General features: G+C 47.9%; 1 protein-coding gene across 1 annotated transcript in view; it reads right to left on the bottom strand.

Annotated features, from left to right (window-relative positions):
- Positions 1-27,433, bottom strand: part of LOC8042373 (lysosomal alpha-glucosidase-like) — an 81,556-nt gene that overhangs the window by 47,397 nt on the left and 6,726 nt on the right. The window contains exons 5-8 of the mRNA XM_040501415.1: positions 13,961-14,199; positions 11,290-11,421; positions 10,576-10,686; positions 2,034-2,150 (exon numbers count right to left, since the gene is read on the bottom strand). Of these exons, the coding sequence (XP_040357349.1) occupies positions 2,034-2,150; positions 10,576-10,686; positions 11,290-11,421; positions 13,961-14,199 (599 nt within the window). The remainder of the gene's footprint in view (positions 1-2,033; positions 2,151-10,575; positions 10,687-11,289; positions 11,422-13,960; positions 14,200-27,433) is intronic.

The raw sequence follows: 27,433 nt of genomic DNA on the forward strand, positions 1-27,433 counted from the left end.
TGGAGTGCTCACGCAGTTTTCATGTCCAATCCATAAGCCGCGCTCGATTGTCGTGAGGCGGGTGGTTTCGATCCCACAATTACATCATCAAGCTTTGCGAAGGCAAGACTGAAGAAAATAGTCCCTTTTATCCTCGAAATTTCACCGCGACAAAGAAGCTTCGTTGTCAGTGGCGATCTGTGCAAGTATACAACGTGGCTCCTTTGCTCGGCTGAGATAACTTACCTTTCCGGCAGAAAATCATACTTTACGTCACGGCCACGTGATATCACACGTTGCTGGCCGAGTCCGGTCGAGTCGAAGAGCAAAGCAGACGTAAATATTTATCTTTCTTTGTGTGTGCAAAAATGGAGTCAATAAAACGAAAACGGATTCCTGCTTAAGGTTCTATGAACATTGAAGATTAATTGGGTTTTTCGTTTGAAAAAAAGCTGGAAAATCATTTTATGGTCCCTTTCACAGCCGGCACGCTTAATTAACACTTCCTTGACAGCAAGGCCTCTGTAATGATTTCTCAACGTCACCTGCCAGGGCCAATGAGGGGCGAACATTGAAAACGATTGCTGCGTCAGCGTTTGCTAGGGCTCGTGTTCAATCAGCGAAGACACGAGTTTCAGCGGGACGCTGCGCGGGACTTGGGTTTAATCCTTGGCCAGCGTTGGCCTCCGGTTGGTGATGAAGGTACTTCAGCACTATGGTCTTGCTTTCAGGGAGGTTCTGCGAAGGGGTTTACAAAAACAACAGGAACATAAGGGACCAATGTAACTCGGTCGCACTTAAGAGAATTTACCCCGTAGCTTCGAACGTAAAAATGGCCTACATAGGCCTTTTGCAAATTTCTGTGAGCAGTGGTCGAGAGCGAAGCACGCGACGATTTATGGAAACGTCCTTTATGCTCCTTCTTTCCCAGCGGCATATGACAAGTTGGACAACTTATTTTCTACTATACTATTTCTTTCGACCTTGCCGAAAGAAATAGTATCGCATTTATAAGCTCGTGCGTCAGGAGTCGACCAAATTGTATCTGGAAATTTACGGCGCCATTATTTTTCGACTAAAATATACCAGCTGAACTAAACTGTTCACTTATTTCATGCAAAATGTACTACACATACGCAAGAACTCGGAACTTATTTATTTATTTATTTATTTATTCAAAGTACCTCAAAGGCCTGTCGGCATTACATGAGGGGGGCTATATAATCTGGTTAACACAAAGAAGGAATGGCAGGGAGCACGCCGACTCTATACAAACATCAATACACATCTGCGCGCAACAGAATAAACTAAATATTTGCACAGCTGGGTTACATAAAGCACATAATTAAATAAAAAATAATTATAATACGCACATCCGTTAACATTTCGAGTAAAAATATAGATGCAGTGACCAGTGTGCAAGAAAATAACATCGTTACACATTTTTAATTGGCTAGCATATATGTGGTTAATTCTGAACGAAAAAGTGCTGGGTCGGAAACTGAAACAACGGCCTCGGGAAGATCATTCTAGAGCTTGATGGCACGTGGCAGGGAAGAATTATTGAATGACAATGATGTCCCAAAGATGCGCTTAAAACTCTTAGAGTTAAAATTACGTGATTCCTTGTTCAGGTGTTCCAGATGCAAGAACCAAGTCTGATTGATATTAGTTTGAAGTTATATATGAAATGTCTGAAGAACACGAGAGAGATTCGCATATTTGTCCAGCAAGCATATACCATATTGTCAGAAACAATCCCGCGTTTGCCCGCGCCAGCTGTTTGCACTGCGTGTTCACAGAAACCAGATTTGCGTGGGACGAAGCTTCCGGGCATGTGCCGTGCAAACAGCAGCGCCACCGCCGCGGCATGACGTCAGAGCAGCGCGTTGGTCTACATGCTTTTTCGGAGTACGGAAACTCCGTTGCAACACCCCTTTCAGATGGTATAAAAACGCGCAGAGCATTTTGAAGGACCTAAAAGACCCCAAAAGATGTGCATGCTCTGTGCAGAACTGAGCGGGAAAAGTTGCGGTCCACAAAGCATTGCTCACGAGCCAGAGGCCGTCGAAAGACACCACATCGTGGAAATAGGAGATCATCCTGCTCCAGTAGTCTCCGCTCAGCGGGTGGGTAAAGTCGGGAAAGACCAGACGACTTCGGTTTCCAACCTGAAAAAGAAGGCCACAACGTCCCGGTACGAACTATTTGAATAAAAGGAACTTGATGGCCGTTAATGATTGGAATACATGGGTTATCAGTCTGTCTTCCTGGATAACCAGGGGTCTCCCAGAGTACCCTCATAAAGCCCTGGAGCTCCTGAATTTTCTCATCCATCACTGACCCCATAAGGCTTAACAAAAGAGGGCCTTGTTTTTCGGCCCAGATAAGTAAACTACGTATGCTTCGCAGAATGATCAAACTCCGTGAGAATGGGACGCAAGCTGTTGTGTAAGAATGTGGAAGTTTCAGAACATGATGTTACCTGGATCGAAAGACAACTGAGAAAAACCGAACTTTCTCTATGAGCCGACGTCCGCCTAAACATAATTTCGTAAAAAAACAAACAAAAAACGAGACATTGTGAGCTACTGTCGCATCTATTTTAAGGAAGCAACTTTATCAGCAAGAACGAAAGTAATACTTACTTGGTGGCAAGTGTTTTTCACTTTTAAAAATCCCAAGAACGTTCGCAATATCATTTCTTAATTTTACGTATGAGGCTTAAGTGAACGCCGGCTCATCGAGAACTTTCGTTTTTTTCCATTATCTTTCAAAGGGATGCTGAACCAAACATTTCAGTGTCTATAATAAGTGGCTCACGATCTTTCCACGAGCCAGCTGCCGCCGGTGTGCGCGCACACACACAACGAAATCGACGTCATCATATCCCCCATTCACGCTTATGCCGCCGGTGTGCGCGCACACACACAACAAAATCGACGTCATCATATCCCCCATTCACGCTTAATAAGCGTGAATGGGGGATATGTTGACGTCGATTTCGTTGTGTGTGTGCGCGCACACCGGCGGCAGCTGGCTCGTGGGAAGATCGTGAGCCACTTATTATAGACACTGAAATGTTTGGTTCAGCATCCCTTTCATCCAGGCAATGTTACCTTCTCAAACTTTTGCGTTGTATACCAACCGCTAAGTTCACATTCTCAAGGAGCTTGATCTTTCTGCGATGTATAAGTTTATTTACCTGGGCTCAAAAAAATACAATTATCTTTTTTCCCGGAGCTCCCTGTATCATAGTTAGGGTTCCGTGTTTTCGGAAAAATTCCGAAAGAACCCCGAAAAACAATCACAGGTAAAATTCTGGTAAATTCGAATTTTTCGAATAAAATCCGAATTTTAATTTGCCGATGTCCTCCCCCTCCCCCCCCTCCCTAAAATACATTATTTATTTATTTATTTCAATACCCTCAGGGCCCAGAGGTATTACACAGGGGGTGGACATAAAATATTGGCTCCGCATAAAATTCTAACAAAAAGGCAACTTGGTTATAAATGTTAGTACCCCATAATCCTAGCGAAAGTGAGTGAGTAGTTAGAGCTTTTCTAAATAAATCTATTGATGGAATAGTTACTAATGATGCGGGAAGGTGGTTCCATTCAGATGACGTTTTAGGGATGAGAGAGTTGATGTAAACAGAAGTTTCGCAATGAGGTATGCCAACTTTAAGTTTGTGATCAATGCGGGGAGAAATGAAAGGGGGGGGGGGGCTAACGAATAAGATGAGCTGATGAAAGGCTAATGAATAGTTTGTTCTTTCAGTGAAGCGTTGGAATGATAGATTTTACGGAAGAGGCATAGACGAGATATTTTCCGAAGTGAGGAAAAAAGAGGCAGGGCTAGGGTGATTTTCATAGATGAGACACTTGCGGTGCGATGATAGTTGCAGACTATGAATCGAGCAGCGCGATTTTGCAGGGCTTCGATGTTTGTTACAAACGTTGAGTGACCTGGATCCCAGATAGCTGCGGCATATTCCAACTTTGAACGTACTAAAGTCCTATACAAGAGAAGTTTTAGGAACAGAGGGGTTAAGGAAAGTTTCTTATTAAATATCCAAGCATTGAATTTGCGTCAGCGATTATATGATCAGAATGAGTTTTCCACGATAGATCAGAAGTGACGTGAACACCGAGATACTTGAAGGAGGTTACAGATGCCAGCTGAATTTTACATACTGAGTATGGTGATGGTGATGTGGTACGACGAGACACCCTCATAGTTTTACATTTGTTAGTGTTCAGAGTCATTAGCCGACAGTTACTCCATTCCGATACCGCGCATAAATCTGCTTGAAGTGCCGCGTCGGATTCGTTAGTAATTTCACGATATACTACACAATCATCTGCGAATAAGCTAATAGGGGATGATACGTACATTGGTAAGTCATTAATATAAATAAGAAACAGAAGGCGTCCCAAAACGGACCCCCGGGGAACACCAGAAGTGACGGCACTGAGGCAAGAATTTGCCTCATTGGTAGTAACAAACTGGTATCGGTCAAGGGTCCTGGGCGGGTTGTTCCCGTTTCGACCCATTCCCAGTACAACCTTCCCGTTTGTACCTTCCCGTTTCGACCCGACTCAAAACGACCTTTTCGTTTCATCCTTTCCCACTTCGCCCTTTCCCGAAACAACCTACCCGCTTCGGCCATCGTTCGGTTCGTTTGTATTGTTCGTTAACAGTTGATTAAGTTGAAGTGTCCAGTGTCTGTTCTCCTTGCTCACATCACTTCTTTCTCTCCCGAAACAACCTCGTAGACATGGCATCGTAAGATAAACGCTGTGTCAGGGAGGGCTCACCCGAACATTTACAACTTCATCAACCTGCAAACGGGATGAGGCCTTAATAAGGATGTCGCCGCAGCAGCTTGCAAATGGTGGTGCCGTGCGGGCAAGGTGACCGCCGCGAACTATCACGATTGGAGTGTCGCCTTTATGATGGCGCGATTTTCCTGCTCAACTTCCTCAACCAAGGCGATAGCATTTTGTGGTTTATGATTTTTGCCTCTGTAGGCGACGGTTGTAAGAAAATGAGGTGGCAATCATGTGCACGTCAGCCGGTCTGATTTATCACTATTAAAAATATCCCGTTCACTATAAGGAAGTTTTAGAATAATGTACGCAAGCGCTTTGGGTAACCTAAATATAGCGTCACGATATAAAAACTTAGGCAACGCTAATTTTTGCTTACTCAAAGTGCCTGCCTGCGTTACTTTAAGACTTTATTGGGGAGTTTTCGTAGACCGCGTTTCCGCTTTCGCTAAGCCCTCCGCAACGAAGAAGCAGGTACTGCGCCTGCGCGCCGATGGCCTTGACTGTAGAGTTCTGAATACCGCAGCGGGTTGTGGAGGAGCGTCGCGTGACTTCGAAAACGGTCTACGAAAGCTCCTTGTTATTGTACAGAGCGCGAAACCGTTAGCGCGAACAAGCGATTGTTGGTTTTAGCTGTTTGTCTAAAAAAAATCAAAAGACTGCCATCAATATTATTAGTGCGTTCTGAAAGTGCTCATCTGGGCCACTAACCTAAGCGGTAAAATGTGGTATCTTCTAATACCATTTCGAAGTGAAATTCGAAAAATCGCCACATCGTGTTCGTGGTAACGTTGTCGCGCAGTGTATATAGTCCATTTCGTAGTTACACATTTTGGGGACCATCTTGAAAGAAACAAGTAGAAATATATTTCGTTGAAGCTTGTCTGAAAGTATTGCATATTTTAAGAATACGTTTACAAGCAAAAATATTTCACAACATAACTGAATGGCTCGCCTGCACCTTTGCCTTAATTGCATTAACATGATTTTGGGACACATTCTTAAACAGAAAAACTGCGTAAACCAGGATTAGAACGATGGACACTTTTCGCGAAGAGGTTGAGTGCGCGGGGCTTTATGCCAACGGGTTCAAACGGGACAATTTCAAACGTAAAATATCTCTTGGCTACGGGTTCAAATATGAAGGGCGTTTCGGGAACGGGTTGAAACGGGACAGGTTCAAACGGGAAGGTCGTTTCGGGAATAGGTCAGGACGGGACGGGTTCAAACGGGAATAAACGTGCCGGGACTTTTTTGTGTGTAATTTGAGTGATAAACATTTTTTGTGACAATATTTGTAAAGAACAGGGTATGCTGTCTCACCAAGAATAGGCATGCAACTCAACGTAGAATTAACTTTGAATGGTAACATCTCTTACAATTCTCCTAAGTGAAAAAAAAAGGCAGGCAAAGTGACTTTTGGACATGCCCCTTTGATCCTGTTGAATTGGTAACTGTCCATGAGTAGACTTGCGGCAAACCCTTTGAGATTGGAGGTCGGCAAAATGAAGCTTTTTTTTTTTTTTGTCTTTTTAACACAAAGATCGAGAATAGTATTGGTTATATTAAGTTTTATGCCCACTGCGGAAATTAGGAACGAGCTGCCACCACGTGGCAGGGTAGGAGAGCAAACTAAACTACCTTTCGACCGCAGCCAAGCTACGATACTATGGGTACAAATGAAAAATAGAGCAAAGACAACGCTAGCTGTGGGAAAACTGGTTTAGAACTTGGGGGCGTCGAACTTCCAGTCAATGCGGAACGAGTCCTGAGCCGCAGCCCCAAGTTTGCTGTCGAGCCAAAAAAATCGCATCCCGAGCTGCTATAGCATTGTTGAAACAGGTTTCCGGACGGGCTCCGGAATCAAAGCTGGAAAGATGTATTTCCGAAGGTGTGTACATGTTGGTTAGACTGAAAGCCCTCTAGGTTTAAGGTTCCGCTGAGAACCACTGTCGCTTACTTAAAAAAAAGAGCCCCTGTCGCTTTTGCCAGCGAATAAATAGAGGGTTTGCGGTAGTTTCTGGGGGGATGTTCATGTCCAAAGCGTTTGACGCCATTATGGCCATTTTGATACGTCGGGAGGATGTGACACTACCACAGGTAAAGGCTCGCGCACGTAGAGTTTGCAAATTGATGAACCTAGGTAAACTGGGCCAAGTGGTCGATAAGGCCAAAAAGCTCAAGTGTGGAGTTAGTATTTTCTGCTAGGACGCAAAAGTCTGACTGTCTACTGCGCGCTATAGTGTCGGAGAACGGGACATTGCGAAAATCTGTGGCTTCCTTTCTGCAACTAAAATTGAACATGTTCGTGTTTGATGATCTTCTCTGGATGAAAAACTCTGATTAAATCATATAATTTTTTTAATGACCAAACCGTCCGAAGCTTGTTGAATTGCTCGACAGATGTATACAAGACTTGCACTACTTGATTCCCCATAACAATCTGTTGGCGTCTGTCGAAGACAGTATTGACAGTCATTGTTCCGTGGACTTTCAGAATGAATGTTTACTGAGCGTAAATCACTTTTTAAAACTTTTATCCTTTTATCTAAATGCGACATTCGTAACATGGAATGACGGCGTCTTTATTGAAAGAAATGTTAAGTGCATAGGGTCCTGCATTTCTTCTGTCCATAGCAACATATATGCAGAGCTGTTAGCATTTCCTATATTCTGACAAAAAAGGTCTTAAGGCCGAGGTGTCTTGTGCATTTTAAGCCCTTCAAGAGTGTTTGGAACAACTGCTTTTCAATAATGAAGTATTTGTGAATAGGGCCGTTAGGGTTTTGGATCTGAGCCTTCACTTTGATAATATACATGTGTGCTGGTTGTATGACGCCATGGCTAAGGAACCTCAGTGCATTCGAAGCTCGTGAAAAGAGGAATTATTAACCTCCGTTTTAGGAATTCCCAGTTCAAGTCCCGCCCTCACAAAGGTAATTGAATCTCTGAGAGACAAGCTTCAAGGCTCGGGGCAGCGGAGAGTTTTTCTTACTTGTTGACGCCAGTTGCTGAGAGCTTGCTTATGAAAAGATGTCAGATAACTACTGTGCAAGCTAATACTGCTTAAAAAAAAGTTACCATTTTACTTTACCTCCATAAGATTCCACATAACCTGAAGGAAGTTGACCGTAGGGTTGGTGTCGATGTGTTTTTTTTTCAGCTCTCGTAAAGCTGTCTGGGCTCTCTACGAAGGTCAACTTTAATGTTAAAAGAAAAGCAGGAATGCACAAAGATACACCATGACTGATTTGAAACTTGTGTAGAGTGTGTTGTGTACTCCATGCCGCTGTCGAGAGGTCGTAGTACGTCAAAAAAACGGGGGATGCCTAAATGATCACTTAGGAGAGGATAAGTAGAGAACTTCTGGGCTCACATTGGCGTGACCTTCAGTACAGTCCCAACTTTGACAAGTGCGAAGTGATTAGAAAGAAATAAGCTCACTCGAGAAATGATAGAAGCACGAGAAATTGGGAGACAATTAAGGACCAAACTGTGCCAGCGCAGCATCACTATATCTGTCAGATAAAGAATGTTACTTTTTAGGTGCACTGAAGCAATGTGTGACAGTGGCTTAAGGAGCACGTGGCGTCCCTTTAACGAGTTGGTATTAAAGTGCTTGGTGACTTTCGGTGACTTTCGGCGGTGACTTTCGTTTTTCAGCGACGGGAAGAAAGAGAGAGAAGGAGGTGGAGCGGGTGACACGTGCACGCTCCCATTGTTCCCAAGCGCTGACGTCAGCACTCGTCGACCTCGCCCTCTCTTCCCGGCGCTGTCAAACTAACAGACACCGTCGGGTTGTCGTCCAAGCAAGCTTTTGTTTTCGTCAAAGTCACGCGCACAGCTGGCGCAGAGCCAGAGAGGAGGAGGCGCCTCGCCACACCTAGATAACAAATCCATATTAATGAATGAGATGGCGCCATCAGAGAAGGTCAACGCTAGACACCGATTGCAATCGAGTGCTGCGTCAGCGCTCGGCCTCGAGTCAAGTTTAAGGCGAACGTTGACGCAATCGTCGTGTCAAACAGAGCCCAGCGTTTGCCTTCTCTGATGACGCCGTCTCGTTCAGCGCTACCACTTTGTTATCAGGAGGTGTTGCACCGCGGCGCGGTGGAATGCGGGCGTGCTCAGTTGCCGCTCTGCCGTCGCCGGTTGTTCTTCACTCTGCGTTTCCGTAGTAGCGGTGCGTGGGCTGTGATGTGTTTTTGTAGTTAAAAACGATGGATACGGTTCTCTCCACGAGTGATTTGAATGCGGTCCTTTCCATGAGTGGTATGGATGTGGTTCTTTTCACGACTGATATGAATGACCCTATCCAAGGGCGTCGACGTACTCTGACAGACGTAGTACATAAAAGGAGGCGAAAAAATTACGGGAAGATCCACTGGTGGATTCTTAGGGAACTCGTTAGCATGGTCCTAGGGAAAGGCCACACACGTCCCCTTTTTTGGAAACGCTAACACTAACCCTATAATGGGGCCAAAAAGAGGCAGAGAAAAAAGCAAATAAGCAAAAGAGAAAGCCAAAAGAAAATTTTAAAAGAGGAAAGTTAAAGGGCCAGCGCTAACGTTTCCCAAGGGTCATGGTAACGCATTCTCTAAGAATCCACCAACGAATCTTCCTGCCATGTTTAATGTCAGGAAGATCTCATGAAGCGAAACCGGCGTTGTTTGTAGCAGCAAAACGAGCCTTAAATTCCCATTCGCTGCGACGCGTCCTATCAGATGCTTCGTCAAGGAGGCATGCGAGGCCGCTCGAGGTCAAAGCAGACGCGCCTCAGAAATAAAACACAAAGAAAAGCACAGCAACGCAGATGCATCGTCACGCACTCCGGCGCCGCGTCGAGCTTCGCACTCCCGCCGCTGCTTCATCCAGCGGCACAGCAGTCACCAGAGAGCCAGCGCCGTCTGCGCGGCGCACCGCCGTACTCCCTGCAGGTACTGCGGCCGTGTCTGCTCCTCTTGGCACCGATAATGGTTTTACATTCAGAACTCGTAGGAAGTGCTTAGGTGCCCTCGGAATTGTCGTCTTTCCATTTGGTTTCTTTGTTTGGCGTTGCAGTATTCATACTCGACGTTAGCACAAATAAACTTCAGCCGTAAGTCAAAGCTGTTGTTCGTCTACGTTCTAAAGAGCAACCAGCCCAAACGTCAACGTTAGTCAGATCGAATGTACGCAGTGAACCAGCGCCAAAAGTAAATCGTCACGGCCCTTGTCTTTGTGGGTTTGCTGCCGACGTCTAAACCAACCAGGCAAACAAAACAAACACAAAATACTCGAATCACGGAGCATTTATTGTGTGTGATTGGTTCAATCGGAGATAGAAAACAAACAAAGACGATGCGCGCCGTGATGGTGCACTTTTGGGGCTGCGTGATTGGCTCCATCAAATTTTAGCGTCTGCTGCGGTCAGAATTACTGCGAAGCGCAGCATGCGGAGAGCAAGTCGTCTGCTTCTTGCGCAAGAGTTTAGGTGCTCTGATTGGAAGGATAGTGGGTAGACCTGACTGCTAGATGTCTTGAGCTCTACTCGTTATATTTTTTCAATCAGCTAATAAGAGCTCGGCGTTTTGACATCATCGCAACCCCCCTGCAAGAAGCAGACGGACTTGCGCTCCTCATAGCCATGAGCTTGTTTTATAATGCTATTGCATGCTCTTTGGGTGCCCTAGTGTGGCTTCCTCTAATTGGGTCGTCGTATATAATCGTAACGTTGTTTGTGCACTCGCGCGCGGGGTGTTCTGAATTTGTGTTTACACTCACCATGCCGTAGTTGTAGTCCCCGGACTCGGACCGCACGAACACGGCCATTCTGTGTCCCTCGTCGAAGGGCAAGTAGGAGCCTTTTTCGAGGTTAGCGTCGATCCCGGGATGCTGTTTGTGTACAAGAAGTTATAATAGTTCGAAACGCCTTTTTTATTTTAAAGCCGGAAGACGTAGGGATGTCTGATTTTGTTATGGCTTGAAACAGGCTTTTAGAAAGTTAACCCTGCGAGATATGACGCAAGTAGAAGACTGAATTCCCCAGCTAAGTAAGCTGATCTTTAAAAAAAAAAGAAAGCCGTTGACAACTCCCTGTAACGTCGAGTTAGAGCGCAGCTTTTGAGGAGGAGGAGGGAAGGGTACTGAGGGGTCACGTGACCTCACGGGGTCACGTGACCCCTGTGAGGTCACGTGATGGTGAGGTCATCGTGATGACGTCATGGGCATCGTGATGACGCCGTCATCGTCATCGTCACTGGTGACGTCATCTGTGACGTCCCTGATGCCGTCAGCGGCATCGTCACTGATGACGTCATCGGCATCGGCATCGTCACTGATGACGTCATAGGCATCGTCATCATCATTGATGACGTCATCAGTGGCGTCACCAGTGACGTTACGCGTCCCATAATGCACCGCGCGGTTACGCCGACGGTGACGCCGCTCAAGCCGGAAACGGGCGCCTAAGAGCTGCGCTCTAAAAAGGTAACTCACCACGGTGAGGATAAACTTCATGTCTCGCTTGTGAAGGTCTTGAGCGAACTCTGGCAAACCAGCAAACCTGCCCCTGTCGTACGTAAAGGGTTTCAGGTTTTCCATGTAGTCTGCATCCAGCCAAATAGCCTCCTGCGGCAAAACCGATGGGGCATCCATCAGTGTGTTGAAGACATGACACTCCTTTTCCTACTAAAATCACGAAGGCCTCTGTCTTCCATTCTCCTCCTAGAAGATTAGCCCGTCGCTCAAAATTCAGACAGAAGTTGCTTTCGCCACCCCGTTCACCCTTAAGCTGACGGTGCTGTGGAAGCTACGTGCTCGTTGGGACAGTTACACTTTTGCCATTTTATAACTCTCTTTTCCGCATACGCGCAAAGAATGAGGTCGGGTGATGAAAGGGAGACGGCTGATTGGTCCGGCAGGCGCATTGCTTCCACCGCTCTGTCAGCTTGGGGGCGAAACGAATAAGTGAGGTCCAGGTGTCGTGTGACGTGCGTTTGGGCCCGGTGACGAGCTTTGAATACCGCGTATGTATCACAGTGAAAACGCAGAGAGCTTACGAAGGGAAGGAGGTACGAAATGGTCCGCTGTGTTTTCAAAATTTCGTACTGAGAACCAAGCTTTTGACATTCTACCTTCTTTCTTTTGGCCCACTAAACGATATGCTATTAGTAAAATACCAATCGAAATTCATTCATCCCAGTCAGAAATTTGTTTTATGGGCCCTTTAAGGTGAAAACGAGTATAAGCAGCTGTTGAAATGAACGAACCACGTGAGGAACCCGATTTGGCAAGCAGAAGCCAGGATGCGAGAAGAATAGCGGTTTGGCTTTCTTCACTTTTAGTTTATATTCTGCTCAGCTAAAAGATGACGGTGCGGTGGTGTGTTGCGGTGCTGTTAAGCTAAAAGCCGGCCACCCCATGACATTACGGGGCGGCTGGACTATTCCACCGCTTCCTTCTATCGCCTGACCCCGATCTCTGCGCGTGGGTACCACGTGGGGAGAGAAATGATGCATGACTGGTCCGACAGGCACGTAGCGTTTACGGTACTGTTGGTACATCAAATCCGAGGGTCAAAGTGAAGGCTAGCGTTAAGGGGGGGGGGGGGGGGGGGGGGAGTGGAGAGGAAAAAAGGTGCGGCTTTTGCATTTCTTTGAGTGGTTACTAACTCACCGGTAGACTAATATTTTCTAATCCTAAACGGCGACAAAAAAAGAAGGGGTCTTTCCTTTTGTTTTATCTCGCGGGAAAAACGGCAAGGAGAAAAGAGAAAAGAATGGAGAGTAAGCTTCCCCCTTTCTGCTTGTTGGTCCTCCTGGTTAGTCGGCTACAGACACACGCCGGGCGTCACAGGCTCTTGCACCGCGCAACTGCCGATGGGCCGCCAACTCAGTACATGAGTACCAAGAAGGGACAAACAGCTGCAGCCTCTTTGTCCAATACAAGACCAAGCAGTCGCAAGAGAAGCCAGCTACCGTAAAAAACAGGCTGCTAAAAACAGGCTGCAGATTTCAACAACCGTCATCAAGCTCAAGCATTACCCAGACTTCAAGTTGGCACCCCGTTGGGGCTTCAGCCAGACAGGCTGCGAGGCACAGTGCTTAGCTCGACACAGCGGCCAAGGTCCTACATTGTGGAAACGGGACCCGAAGCCGTTCTGCAGCGGAATTGGCGGAACTTGGTGCTCTACAGAGAAGGACGTGATGGAATGGCACTTATTACACCAGCTCCCAGCACCCCGAGGAGTTGGAGGGATCTTTCGTCGCCCCAAGCTGCCTCAGCGTCCAGACGTAGTTCGCTCAGCAGCCTTTCTGGCGACTCTCCCTGTCTAGCGGTATCCCTGTCAGTGCTCCCATCGTTTCCATCCTTGTCTTCAAATGCCAGAGATGGCCTCGCGGGCCGAAAGTACGCGACCCTTTCCGGGAGGCAAGTGATTCCTCCCATGAAACTGAACTTACAACGTCAAGCTTTTCTTTTTCCTCAATGAAGTGCGTTGCCTCCTTTCAACGTTATTAAGGGAAGGGGTGGGGGGGGGGGGGGGGGAGAGATGTAGAATATTATGTTGAGTGTGGACATTTCTGAGGTTACGCCACGAACAATGCGCAGGCGTGCCAGATGTGGGTATAGCGCCGTGTTTGTTTTGAGTAAAGTCTATTCGTTCTTCCGCGCTCAAGGAGCTGACATCTGGCTTTCTTGCCCATGTTGTCCGAGAAGCACGGGTAGCTTGGTGCACCGTACCAACATATACTAACTAGAACACACAACGTTTATAAGCTGAAGAATCTTCCGGCTCGTTAGGCGTCAGCGTATGCGCTTTTATTTACGAACCCACCGCAAAAATTAAGTTCCGGTCAAAGCTTGGCGCTATATAAAACCGCTTACCTGCTGCGCTTCTGAATAGTTTAAACTCGTATGACCACTTGACTGATAATAAGAAGTTGCCAAAAAAAGAAGGGGGGAAGAAAACAAACTGGCTCCCAATTAAAAAGCTCTGGAGAGAGTATATATTGAAAAGTGTTCTCCCACACAATGGATGGTGGTTGCGTTACTGTGTTCCGCAAACGGAGCTTATACAGTTATTTTAGGAGCACTCAAGGTTGGGTTGTTTGGGATACTCAAATCTACGCGTACTCAGTAAACTGTCGAATATGGGGGTATGGCTCACGATAGGAAGGCCGGCCTTGAGGTTCCGCTTCCTGGTCTCTTTGACATCGTCGATGCTGTTGTAGCCCCACCGGCTGAGGTGGAAGCCCAGCGCCCAGTAGGGCGGCATGAAGGGCCTCCCCACCAATGCCGTGTACTGCTGGACTACGGCCTCGGGCGACGGCCCCATGAACACAAAAAGGTCCACGATCCCCCCTGTGCTCCTCAGGGTCACGGACGGACTGGGCTTCAGCACGATGTCTGCCGATCAAAAAATATAGCACGGCACTTAAACACCAATACGCTGCACTGACGTCATAACGCTGCGGTGGCGTTACAATCGGCACGGCGCAGAGGCTTTACTTCTCGCGAAACTTGTATTTGCAGTGCCCGCACCTGGTGTGGGCAGACGAGCGCTTGTTTGTAAACATTTGCTATATCGTGTTACCTCAATCCAAGTCGACCCTGTGCTTTAGATTGCACCGCTAAAGGGCTGTCCGAACAGCACACAGTAGATGTCGTGAACGGAATTTGCTCTACAGTAAGTGAAGGTTTTCCTCCGGTTGCGGTCCGCTTTGAGATGTCCTCTTTGACGTGGGGAAAGCTACCTTCTGCCCAAGTCCTTGGACAGAGGCCTGGAGAGTGCTCATCCTCGTGGGTACGGAAAGCCACTGACACAGCTCTGCTGGCGGTCGTCAATATCTCCGCTTTTGTTGTCGATTCCCATTATACCGACAACAAAAGAGAGAAGGACACGGCAGCGAGGAGGCGAGAAGAAAAGCCGTGCACTTTGCGCGGTGTATGTCTGAAAACCAAACGGCGATCCAAACCAGCCCGCAAAACGCTTGTGCGGGAACGTCCGGGAGTTGGAAGTGACGTCGCCTGTGGCACCAATGGTGACGTTTTCCTGCTCCGAGAGCCCGGACTAAAACTTGTAGATATTGCCGCGCGCAAGGCTGAGAAAGCAACGCTCGGTCACGGTCCTCCAGAAAGTTCCCGTTTATTCATGTACCGCACGTAACTTCTATCATTTATCCCTGCTTTTGTTTTCTAGAAAGTGCGTGTTCATTCTCGCCCCGATCACGCGACGCTCGAACCGCTTTCGCCGAATCTTCGAGATAGCGGCGCACTCTAGATAAGAGGCCGCTCGCGACCTTGTCGAGTCAGTCTCGCCCTAGCGCTCGATTCTGCTGACACGCCGACTTCGACGCCCGCGACGCTCTGCTTTCTTCTGTTTCCTTCTTTATTTTTTTGAAAGAAATAAAAAAAAAAAAAATAAAGAAGGAAACAGAAGAAAGCAGAGCGTCGCGGGAAACGTGCCCTGTCAAGTTCGTCGTTCTGCAAGACTGTTCGAGGGACGTTATCCTCGGAATGGACTTTCTCTGCGAGTATGGCGCCGTCATCGACCTCGGAACAAACCGGCTGACGCTACGAAAACCTGCTCCACCAGCGGAGGAACCCGAAGCGACGTCACCCACGGTCCGAGTCCTCGCAAACCACGTAAACCTACCACCGCGGTCGAGTGTTTTCGTACTTGTCGGGATCGATGAAGCTTCCTGTGGCGAAGTTCTTCTCGAGGGAAGCCTCCAATTGCTCCTGGGAAGAGGCATAGGCGTCGCAAGGGGAGTAGCTGAACTTCAGGATGGGCGGACTGTGGCCCTCGTGACGAACTTCCGAAACGAAACGCAACACCTCACGAAAGGTGCAGCCGTGGGCCACGTCGAGAAACTCCGAAACCCCGCCGAAATCACTGCGATCACTGACGAATCCTCGCCGCCCCAGCAAGACAGTACGTCGCCAGCGCAGCTCGACATTGACCCTAAGCTTCCGGACCCTGAACGGCGTCAGCTGGTTAACCTCCTCGCCGAATACCGCGACTGCTTTGCGACGTCGTCGAAGGTGCGCCAGACCGCGGTTGCCAAGCACCGCATCGTTACTGAGGACGACGCGCGCCCTGTGCATCGATCGCCGTACAGAGTCTCCGCTAAGGAAAGGGAGGTGATCCATCAGCAAGTTCAAGAGATGCTGAATGACGACATAATCCAACCTTCAAGCAGTCCATGGGCCTCTCCAGTCGTGCTGGTTAAGAAGAAGGACGGAACTCTTCGGTTCTGCGTGGACTACCGGCAGCTAAACACGGTTACGAAGAAAGACGTCTACCCACTCCCCCGCATCGACGACACTCTAGACCGGCTGCGCCACTCTCGATACTTTTCATCGATGGACCTGAAGAGCGGCTACTGGCAAATCGAGGTCGACGAACGGGACCGAGAGAAGACAGCCTTCGTCACGCCGGATGGACTGTACGAGTTCAAGGTGATGCCCTTCGGACTATGCACAGCGCCAGCAACTTTCCAGCGTGTCATGGACACCGTACTGGCAGGGCTGAAGTGGCAGAGTTGTCTCGTCTACCTTGACGACGTCGTAGTATTTTCAGCTGACTTCGACGAACACTTGAGACGACTCCGAGCTGTTCTTCAAGCCATTCAGACCGCCGGACTCACACTCAAGCCGTCAAAGTGCCGGTTCGCCTATGACGAACTGAAGTTCCTTGGCCACGTGGTTAGTAACGAAGGCGTCCGCCCAGACCCCGAGAAGACTCGCGCCGTCGCGGCATTTCCAGCGCCGACAGATAAGAAGGCCGTGCGAAGATTCCTTGGACTTTGTGCCTATTATCGACGCTTCGTTCGGGATTTCGCAAGGATTTCCGCACCACTTACGAATCTCACGAAGGACGCCAAGAAGTTCGAATGGGCCGAGGAGCAACAGCAGGCATTCGACGAACTGAAACGACGACTCCAGACTTCTCCTGTGCTTGGACATTTCGACCAGGATGCGGAAACAGAAATTCACACGGACGCAAGTAACGCGGGACTGGGCGCAGTACTAGTCCAAGTGCAAGAAGGCATCGAGCGAGTCATCGCCTACGCAAGTCGGACATTGTCCAAGGCGGAGAAAAATTACTCCACAACTGAGAAAGAATGCCTTGCGGTCGTCTGGGCAATAACGAAGTTTCGTCCGTACTTGTACGGCAGCCCGTTCCGTGTAGTCACGGACCACCACTCGCTCTGCTGGCTTGCGAAGCTGAAGGACCCGTCAGGACGCCTCGCTCGATGGAGTCTTCGACTACAAGAGTTCAACATGACAGTGGTTTATAAGTCAGGCCGCAAGCACAGCGACGCCGACTGCCTGTCCAGAGCCCCCGTCGAAACCCCTTCCGGCTGCAGCGACGACAATGACGACGAGTGCTTTCTAGGAGCAGTGAACACCGACGATATGGCACGACGTCAACGGGACGATCCTGAGCTGCGCGCATTAATCGAGCACCTGGAAGGGGGCAGGAGTACCGTGCCACGTGTCTTCTCACGAGTACTGCCGACCTTCGCCATCCGACAAGGTGTACTCTACAAAGAGAATTTCGGCAACAACAACACACCTTGGTTGCTGGTAATCCCGAGTCACCTTCGAGAGGAGATCTTCCAAGCCTGCCACGACGACCCGACATCCGGACACCTTGGTTACAGCCGGACACTGGCCCGTATTCGTGAAAAGTATTACTGGCCGAAGCTCCCCAAGACCGTCCACCTATACACACGATCATGCCACGAGTGCCAGCGACACAAGAAACCGCCGACGAGGCCGGCCGGACTTCTGCAGCCCATTTCTCCTCCAACTACACCCTTCCAGCAGATCGGAATGGATCTACTTGGTCCTTTTCCGCCTTCGACGTCGGGGAACCGCTGGATCATCGTCGCCACAGATTATCTCACGCGGTACGCCGAAACGAAAGCTCTTCCTTCAGGGACTGCTGTGGAAGTCGCCAAGTTTTTCATCGAGTCCATCGTCCTCCGGCACGGCGCTCCCGAGGTTCTGATTACAGATCGCGGATCTTCGTTCATGGCCCAGCTGACGCAAGAGATCCTTCGTCTCAGTGGCACCGGCCATCGTCGAACCACTGCATACCACCCGCAGACCAACGGACTGACCGAGCGACTGAACAAGACAATCGCCGATATGATCTCTATGTACGTCGACGTAGAGCACAAGACGTGGGACGAGGTGCTGCCCTACGTCACGTTCGCCTACAATACGGCGGTTCAAGAGACCACTGGATTCACCCCTTTCCAGCTGGCACATGGTCGGAAGGTAACGACCATGCTGGACGCCATGCTGCCCCATGAGCCATCTGACAACGAGAGCGACGACGCCCAGGCGGTTGCTCAACGCGCCGAAGAAGTTCGCCAGCTCGCCCGACTCCTGATTCAAGACCAGCAACGCGTCGACGCCGGCCGCTACAACCTTCGTCGCAGGGACGTCCACTTCCAGCCCGGAGATAGGGTGTGGGTATGGATGCCCATCCGTCGCCGCGGCCTCAGTGAGAAACTGCTGAAACGGTACTTTGGACCATACAAGGTACTTCGTCGCCTCGGCGAGCTGAACTACGAGGTGATGCCCGACGGAACACGAACATCGTCACGCCGCCCACCACGACCTGAGGTCGTCCACGTCGTGCGCCTGAAGCCGTACTACGCTCGATAGGACTGTGGACCTTTTGTGCTCCAAAAGACTCTTTAGTTTATCGTTCTTTTTATTTTGATTTGTTTTACACTGCATCGGGGCGATGCACTTTTAAAGGGGGGAGTAATGCCGCGCGCAAGGCTGAGAAAGCAACGCTCGGTCACGGTCCTCCAGAAAGTTCCCGTTTATTCATGTACCGCACGTAACTTCTATCATTTATCCCTGCTTTTGTTTTCTAGAAAGTGCGTGTTCATTCTCGCCCCGATCACGCGACGCTCGAACCGCTTTCGCCGAATCTTCGAGATAGCGGCGCACTCTAGATAAGAGGCCGCTCGCGACCTTGTCGAGTCAGTCTCGCCCTAGCGCTCGATTCTGCTGACACGCCGACTTCGACGCCCGCGACGCTCTGCTTTCTTCTGTTTCCTTCTTTATTTTTTTGGCACAAGTTCGCCACATTAAACGTTTATTTCTTTCTGTTTATTTCCTGTTTTTTGTTTGGTCACCACCCGTGACAATATTGAATAGCCCCCCCCCCCCCCCCCTTCCCCTTTTCTCTTTCGCTTGCCGCCGGTGCGCTGGCTACCTCGTCCCCACGCTTCCGCAGACAAAACCTCTGTTCCGGCCCTACGGGAGTTATATTATAAAAAAACGGTTTTCTCTCCCAGATTGTTCCGGACGACATTTTGCGGGCTGGTTTAGACTACCATTTAAGCGCGCTCCGCAACCGTCACAATTTTCAACACGCGCGCGCTTTTTTTTTTATCCGTACATGCACTGCAATAGCTGTGCCCTGTTTGGACAGCCCTTACAGTGTATTCAACTGCAAGGGACCTAGAGAGGGTGTTGTCTAGCACGTCGTGCTTAATCAAAGCTTACTATGGCATGCCTGAGTTAGTCTTTAGTAGTTTTTTTAGAGTGTAAGTAGGTTGAAGATCCACGATCGTAAGGCTGTCACCGCGCCGACTTTCTGTGTTCAAATTGGTTTATCATGCAAAAGCACAGTCGCCGAATTGGTGCAATAAGCGCAGTGAGCTGCAGCAACAGTACGACTGCGATGTTTTTCTGCATCACATGAACCTGACGGATTTCGATTTACGTGAAACTAGCGTCAGTCGTGACGATGGGTTTAGAATTTGTCAAAGGCAAACGATCTCAATCCAACTCGCAAGGCATGCCATAATTTTATGGCATGTGAAGGCAACTTGAAAAAGCCTTTTCGCGTCACCACTCAAGATGCAAGTAGCAGTATTGCGGAATGCGCACCCCCATCCCGTTCCAACTCTTTTCCAGGGAATTGAATATTCTGATAATTCCATTAATTTGAACTCCTGGGAATGGAAACAATGGGCCCGTTCCCACTTTTGAATGCCCTGAACCGTTCCATTTTATTCTTCCAATTCCGAACAGTGAAAAAATGCCGCTTCATGTAAGTTGCCAGAAAATGAGGTCAGCGTAAAGCTGACGTAATTAAACGCATAGACAACCGAAAAAAAATGCAAAACACGTCCCGAAAGGATTGATTGCACCAAGACGAGTGGTCTGGCACATAGCGCTATACCCCGTTTCCCGATAACTTGGCGAACTGGGGAGATTCCGGCCCCCAGGACCCAATAAGCGCGTCGGAGCAAGGCACGTGACATTACTCCATGGTCGAGGCCACGGAGGCCTCCTTAAGGTGTATTCACACGAAGGACTTGGTCCGCGGACAAGTCCCTACGAAACGCGTGACGTCACCTCTTCTCGGGTATAAAATCGGCCATTTTTTTGGCGAGAACAGCAGGCAAAACCAAGGGACATGTCCACGGACCTCAAGAACGTGTCCTCGGACCTGATGTATCTTGCGTATCACGTGGGCGAACGTCACAGAATATGTCCGCGGACCTGCCGGACCATGATTATAGGGGTTTTGAACGCGATCCAATTCTGCCTTTTTTCGAGTGTGCTGTGGTCCACGGACAAGCCCGGGAACCGATTGCGTGATCGTGCTCGTGGTACACGTAGTTGCACGAGCGGTTTTCTCTTTTTTTATATGCCTCTCACGGTTCTCGTACACGGTTGGGCCTTTGCTCATTTTCCAGTGCGCTTAGTACGCACGAGCTACAACCGTGGAAGATGATCGAGGGTTCCTGTGCATAGTGAAAAGAGGAGCAGAAACAAAAAAGAAAGAAAACGACTAAATTTCGTTTTCGATTCGAACATGGAGGCCAACAAGGCTTCACGAGTTGTTGTGACATGTGCTCTCATGATGGCGGGTGAGGAAGTCACGGAAGCACCTAATACCGACGAAAAAAAAAAACATGGATTAAAACATGGATGTCCAAGAAGAAGCTCGGTATACAAAATCTACTCTATCAAGAACTTCTGGAGACCGACCCCGTGGAGTACCACCGCTTGCTGCGCGTTGACTTCAACACGTTTGCTGACATCCTCTCGTCAATTGCATCATGCATCCAAAAACTCGACACTGAAATGCGCCCAGCCATCCCAGCCAAAGACAAACTTCAACTGACGCTGCGGTTTCTTGCCTCAGGTGTGTGGTGGTTATTCTTACTTTTGTCCTTGTTTTAGCATATTTGAGAACTACGCTCGACTTAGCGGTGTTTCTTGTTTTCTTGCGAATTTTCAGGAATGTCAACATTCCTTAAGCAGGCAGTTCGGCATTAGCCACAGCACCGTCAACGGGTATCTCGTTGAAACTTGTGACGCCATTTACAAAGTGCTGGGACCAAAATATCTGGTTTCCCCGCGGACGAAAGGCGAGTGCCTTGCAGTAATGAAGAACTTTTACGAAAGATGGTAGTTTCCGCAATGTATTGGAGCGCTGGACGGAAAACATATCACAATTATCAAACCTCCAAACTCTGAATCCGTGTATTTTAATTATAAGAAGACCTTCAGTATCGTGCTTTTTGATCTTGTGGACGCAGACAGCAGATTTTTGTACATTGATGTTGGCGCACCGGGGTCTGATGGAGATGGAGGCATGTGGAGGACGACACCACTGCGGAACGCCATCGAGAGCGGAACAGCTGGACTGCCGATCTCAGGACCTGGATCGGTCGGCGTCCCACCCGTCATCGTGGGAGACGACGCCTTCCCCTTGTCTATAAGCTTAATGAAGCCGTACACTGGTACAAATTTGGATGAAGAAAAGGTTATATTTAACTACAGGTGTGTTGCCCACATCATGTCATTTTTAAACATCGTTTTCCTTATTGTTTTATTTTTTCTTTTCAAGATTAAGCCGAGCCAGACGGGTAGCAGAAAATGCGTTTGGCATTCTGACAAAGCGTTTTAGGTTTTTGCACACGACTATCGATGCCTAACCAGGAAGGGTCTTCCTCATTCGTCAAGGCAGCGTGTGTGCTGCATCACTATTTGCGAGCTGCACCTGTGCTTTTTAAAGCGTCGAGGGAGGACCACCAACAAAAAAGGACAATCTACTTCGGGCTACGAAGTTGCAAAGGGCGCTCCGGGTCAAGAGCTCTAGATGTGCGTGAGCGTCTACGGAGATACTTTAATGACGAAGGCGCCGTCGCATGGCAGAGGGAACAGGCGCGCCTAAATCTGCGGATAAATAACTGAATGTAACCTTATCTCCATGTGCAGACAAGTGCAGAAGCAAAAGTACCATTTAATGGTCTGTATATTGCTACTTCCTTTACTTAACAATCGTTCATGCATGTGCTGGAACTTTGACCACCAAAACTTTTTGTGTTATGCTCTAATTGTTCAACTTTATGTAAATAAACTTCAAAGAATTTTCAGTGTTTTCTTATCTTTTTTCATTTCTTCATGCAATAACATTGGTCACAATCTAATACACTGGCCCACTCCAACAAAAACAGCCACCAGTTCCGAATGTAATAAGTATGTTTGTTTCCAAATATTCCTTTTACTTACGAGTGCGAAATGCTAATTTTGATTAAATTTTTTTTGTTTAAATAGGGTTCGTTGAATCACATTTATTATTACTGTCGGTCTAGGTAACGCTCAACTAGTTCCATTACCTCTATCTGACACCCAATAACATTGGTTTCGTTCAGGTTTCTCATGTGGCCCGCCACTACTCTTCCGAAATTATCAGCGTCGTCGCCACTTTTTTCAGTTGCAAAACTTTCGGCAATTTTAGTGAAAGCAACCGTGCGCTCTTTCCACCCACAGTTGGAGCAGTCATCTGCTTTCTTTTTTCCGTCATCGCACTTTGGGCGCTTAACAGGAGTGCCAGACGCTTCCACACTGGGACTCGTTGTTCCGCGGTGTGTGTGTGTGGAAGGCGTGCCAACGACGGGTTCCTTCATCTCGGTCATAACAGACGCCAATTCTGTCTCACTGTCCATCTGGAAAGGTAAAAGAAATACGGATGCGTTATTGTAGAGGAACTATATGTAAAGCACCGCCTGCACGGCAGAATATCGCAAGTGTCGGCTATTTACTGTTCATAGTATTGAGGGAGAGAGAGAGAGAGAAAGAGAGAGAGAGAGTTTTAGTAGTGAAGGGAGGACGGCGACGGGTTACGTGACCAAGAGCAGATGTCACCACCCCATAGTATTGTGGGAGAAGCGAGAGTTGTTTTTAAAGAGACGCGGCAGGTCGGACCCATCGAAGGCTCACCGGCGGTTGGCCGTTTGACTTGCAAAATTTAATAAAAAAAGGGTTTACTGAATGAAGGACCCTGTACACTGCTCTTAAGGTCAAAATTTTTGCGTGGCCCTGAAATTTGAATGAAACTGCATTGCGGCCAGGACCCGGCCTGCGGACCGCCGGTTGTCAAACCCTACGATAGTGTCTCGCAGCTTCATCCAGAGACTACCAGCACTTCAAGAGACCGTGATTAACACGGGTGAACGAAACAAAATGCTGAAGCGTGTAGAACAAAGCCAGAATTCGAATGTCAGCCAAGCTAATAAGATTCATTCAGTAACCTCCATCAACGAACGCTCGCCAACGATCCATTCGATAGGTCTAAAGAATCAAGTTAAACGAATCGGTCAACTCGCCAAACGTTACTCACTCCTCTGGGATTTTTATGTTGGTAAGATTCGTTGCACTCCCTAGAAAGGACAGGTTTGCTGCGATCCAAGAACAGGAGACTGCGGTAGAGCCTCCATCTACCGTTGTACGTGTACTCCGCAGCCTGGCCGCTCTTCGTCTTCATGATCTTTTCCTTCTCCCGTCTGAAGATGCGTCGCTTATTTTGAAAAAAGCCCCTCACTGCCTCTGAAATATCAGAAAACAATAAGCGGTCGAGTACAACACGGAATCGACACTAATTAGTCTGCCTTCAATGAACTCACGTTCCGTGTAAGGCCCATACTGGGAGTAGCGCCCTTCCATTTCATTGGCAATTTGTTTCCAGAGCTCTGATTTTATGCCTTTGTTGCGGTACTGGTCGTTTTGAAGGCACCAAAGCTGAGGAAACTCTTCTACGAGAGCAATTAAACACACCGTCGCTTCATCGCTGGGATCCTTCATCGTTGTCGTCTTCGATGCCAGGTTTATCAGACGCTGGCTGGATTGGAATCAACCGTCACGTGCGTAGTGTGGCCGTTCTCTTGTAGCTTGGAACGCAGCGAAGCACAACCAAGGCTCTCGGCGCGAGGTGAGAGCGTTGGGAAATACCAATCCTGAACAGAGAGCTCGTGCAGCGAAGGCAGCGAGAAAGGTATACGAGCTCGGACTCGCAGTTCTCGCCTTGGTTCACGGCAACCATGCAGTATTAATTCGTAGGTCCTCGGACTCGTCCGTTTTGAAGTCGAAGCCACGTGATACGCATATTTTACAGGTCCGCGGACATCTTTCCCGAAATTTGTCCGCCGTGTGAATACACCTTTACCGACCCAGCAACAGCGCTGTCAGCGACAAAATATAGTGCTAGGTCGTTTTTTTTCTTCTTTTTTTTTTTTAACCGCAATTAACTCCTTAGGTTGAATCTCTATCCAGACTACGCTACTCGACACGGAAGAAAGACAAGGACATGCTACTTTTGAACGATACTTAATTCGGATCAACCCTTTCTTTCCCGAGAACAACGTGGCTTGTGAACGATATTTGCACAATCTCAGCCTTGCAAGTGACCACCCCTCAACACGTCGCCCTGGTATTAGCGCCGTCTAAAGATTCGCCGGCAAATTGAGCGTACAGACCTTTTCCGCTTACTCTCGCCCCCGACCGCCAAATAGGCATATCCGGTATGGGCGACGAAAAAATATCAAAACGTTTCCTTGCGAATAGTAAAAAAATAGAGGGGAGGCAAAACGTGAATGTGTGACGGTTACGTCTATGTCCTAAATGCCTTCTACTGGCGTGGCGACGGCAAAACAATGTTTTCCTCCATACTGGAAGTGACGACAATTCAAGATGGCGGCGCCCTTGCGGAAAAGGTCTATAGTTGTCTCATGAGCTGTTCCCGAAGAGCTCTTAACTCTAGCCGACAAAAGTGTTGCGGCGGGGGGACGTTTATTCGATGCCGGTTGATCTCACATCAGACGACTCTTGTCCAGCAGACGACAGCCGATTTCTCGGGGCCTCGCACACTCTAAAAAAAAAAAAAAGGGTGTAAAAGGGCGTATTGTTACATCTTTTGTCCCTTTTAGGGTTCCTCGTTTTCGGTTTCTTTTTTTTTAAATTCGGCGTACTTTTTTCGGTGTTTATTTTAAAATTCCATTTTCGGTTTTTTTCGGCGTATATTTATGCCCACAAAAGTTTATCGGCTTTTTTCGGTGAATATAAAATGAACACCAACGGACACCGAATAAGGTGGTCCTTCTAACTCTGATATTTGTGATCACTCAAAGAATAACGGCACAGATACATTGAAACATAAACGGACACTTTATTTGGCAAATATGTGCAACTGTAAAGGAAACAAGAAAACAACAACAGAAGTACAAGCAAGTCAGGTACAAAGCCTATGCCCGAAAAACATGGAACTTCACCTTCTGTATATCAGGATTACGTGATCTTATTATAGTACACACACATGTACTTTCCTAGGTTCTCCATGTTGATCCGCACCCTTTCTTGCCTGTTAATATGACCCTAAGCTTCGAGAATGCCCTCTTAACGCTAACACTGGACACTGGCAGGCTGAGGAGGTGAAGCGCACCTGAGCCAAAATCGGCTAATCGACCAATTGTGACCGCCAAAAGAGACACTGTGCGGCGTTTTCAAGCACAACACAACATGCAGAGCTTGCATCAAGTCAGTGTTTCTCACAGCGAGTTTGAAAACACGCTCGTACATGGCGAAGTCATGGAGCATTTCGAACTTCAGGTTTTGATTTAAAGTGCGATGATGCGCACATCAAACCAAAACGTCGTGGTGACATCCGCGTATCCCATACATTCGGACACGTTTCAATAGACACTGTCGTTCCCCTTTTTCGCCAAGGCTCTGCGGTACGACTGGAAGGTCACCAGTGACCTTTTCCAGTTAAAACTGAATTTTAGAAAATGAATTGGACGTACTTTTATCGGTTTTTATTGGTTTAAATCGAAAAGGCCAAGCCTAAAACCTGACCTTTTTCGGTTAAAACCGAATTTACGAAAAAGGATTCGGCGTACTTTTATCGGTTTTTATCGGTTTAAACCGAAAACTCTGAACCCTACATATAATACACCCCAAAACCTCAATTCGACGTTCAGCGCCCTATAGTCGAACAGACGGCCCCAAATTTTACGAGGGGCGTGATAGCCAAGTGGTACAACGTATTAAAATAGCCAATGTACGTGTTACTTACTACGAAACAAATATTTGGGTTTTTTTTGGCCTATACTGTAAAAACTCAGTGTTTTCTTCATGTGGGCTTTGATACGTACTTTAGCTATTTAAAAAAAAGTTATATCGCATCGTTATCGAGCCCTTCGCAAAATCTAGGGCCGTGTGTTCGACTATAGGGCGCTGTACGTCCAATTGAAGTTTTGGGTGTATTATATGGGACAAAAGGGTGCAAAGTGATACCCTTTTTTAGAGCGCATTTGGCGCAGCGCAGTGACACAAAGGCTCCCGTGACTTGTTGTCACGTGCCCTACTGCGACGCTCTTATTGGGTAGCAGGGGCTATATAGCCTCTACAGTTCGCCAAGTTATTGTGAAACGGGGTGTTTTTCTTATAGTGGCAATTGGTATGGTGGCACTGCAGATATCGATCGCGCGATCAAGGGAAAAAGCTGCGTAGCTGATGGCAAAACCTCAAACAACCCATTTTCTTCCCAAAATAACAATAGTGTATATCTATTCCACTTCTTGTAGATGCATGGGAAATGAAGAGTCACATATCAAAGAAACAGGGGGGGGGGGGGGGGGGGTGGCAATGTCCCTGCCTGGTGGCCTACGACTAGTGTTGTGATTGCACATGGTCACAACAGCCATATTTTCGAGTCTCTCGGTGCCAGGAAAGAGACCTTGTCAGCCTAGAACTCTACAGTTTTGTTTGCTTCACTGGGGTGCCACTTTCATCCTCGATGGAGCATGAACCTGTCAGATAACCAAGCCATCAGTTACCTAAAAATGCTGTTTCAAAGGCCCCATTGGCCACATCGACACAGCTCGCATAATAAGAAAGCTTTTTAAATTTCTACTCCAGTCCTGACAAACTGCACCTTATTCAATTCCCATTCCATACCTTCTAGCGGTGCCGCTATTCCATTCCCGGGTCGCGGAAAGGCGGAATGATCCGGAATCATTCCAACTCCGGAGTGGTGGCAACTCCGCAACACTGGCGCGTACCGAATTCTGAGAGTTAACATACATACATCTCAAGTTACCGTAGACTGCTTATATCTTTCTTCTGCTTCTATGTGTTTGATTTTGATTATATATACATTTTGCGCAACGCTTTTATATTTTATGTTTGCATGTACCTTCGTTGTAGAACTTCTACCAAAAAGTCCCTACCTTTTCGTCCTCGATATTTCGAGGAGGAAAGGCGGTGGCCTGCCATGAGTCAGCACGCGACCCAGTGATGTACCCGCCGT

This window comes from Ixodes scapularis, unplaced genomic scaffold, assembly GCF_016920785.2.
Source record: "Ixodes scapularis isolate PalLabHiFi unplaced genomic scaffold, ASM1692078v2 PGA_scaffold6__148_contigs__length_123643588, whole genome shotgun sequence".
In the NCBI taxonomy this organism is placed as follows: Eukaryota; Metazoa; Arthropoda; class Arachnida; order Ixodida; family Ixodidae; genus Ixodes; species Ixodes scapularis.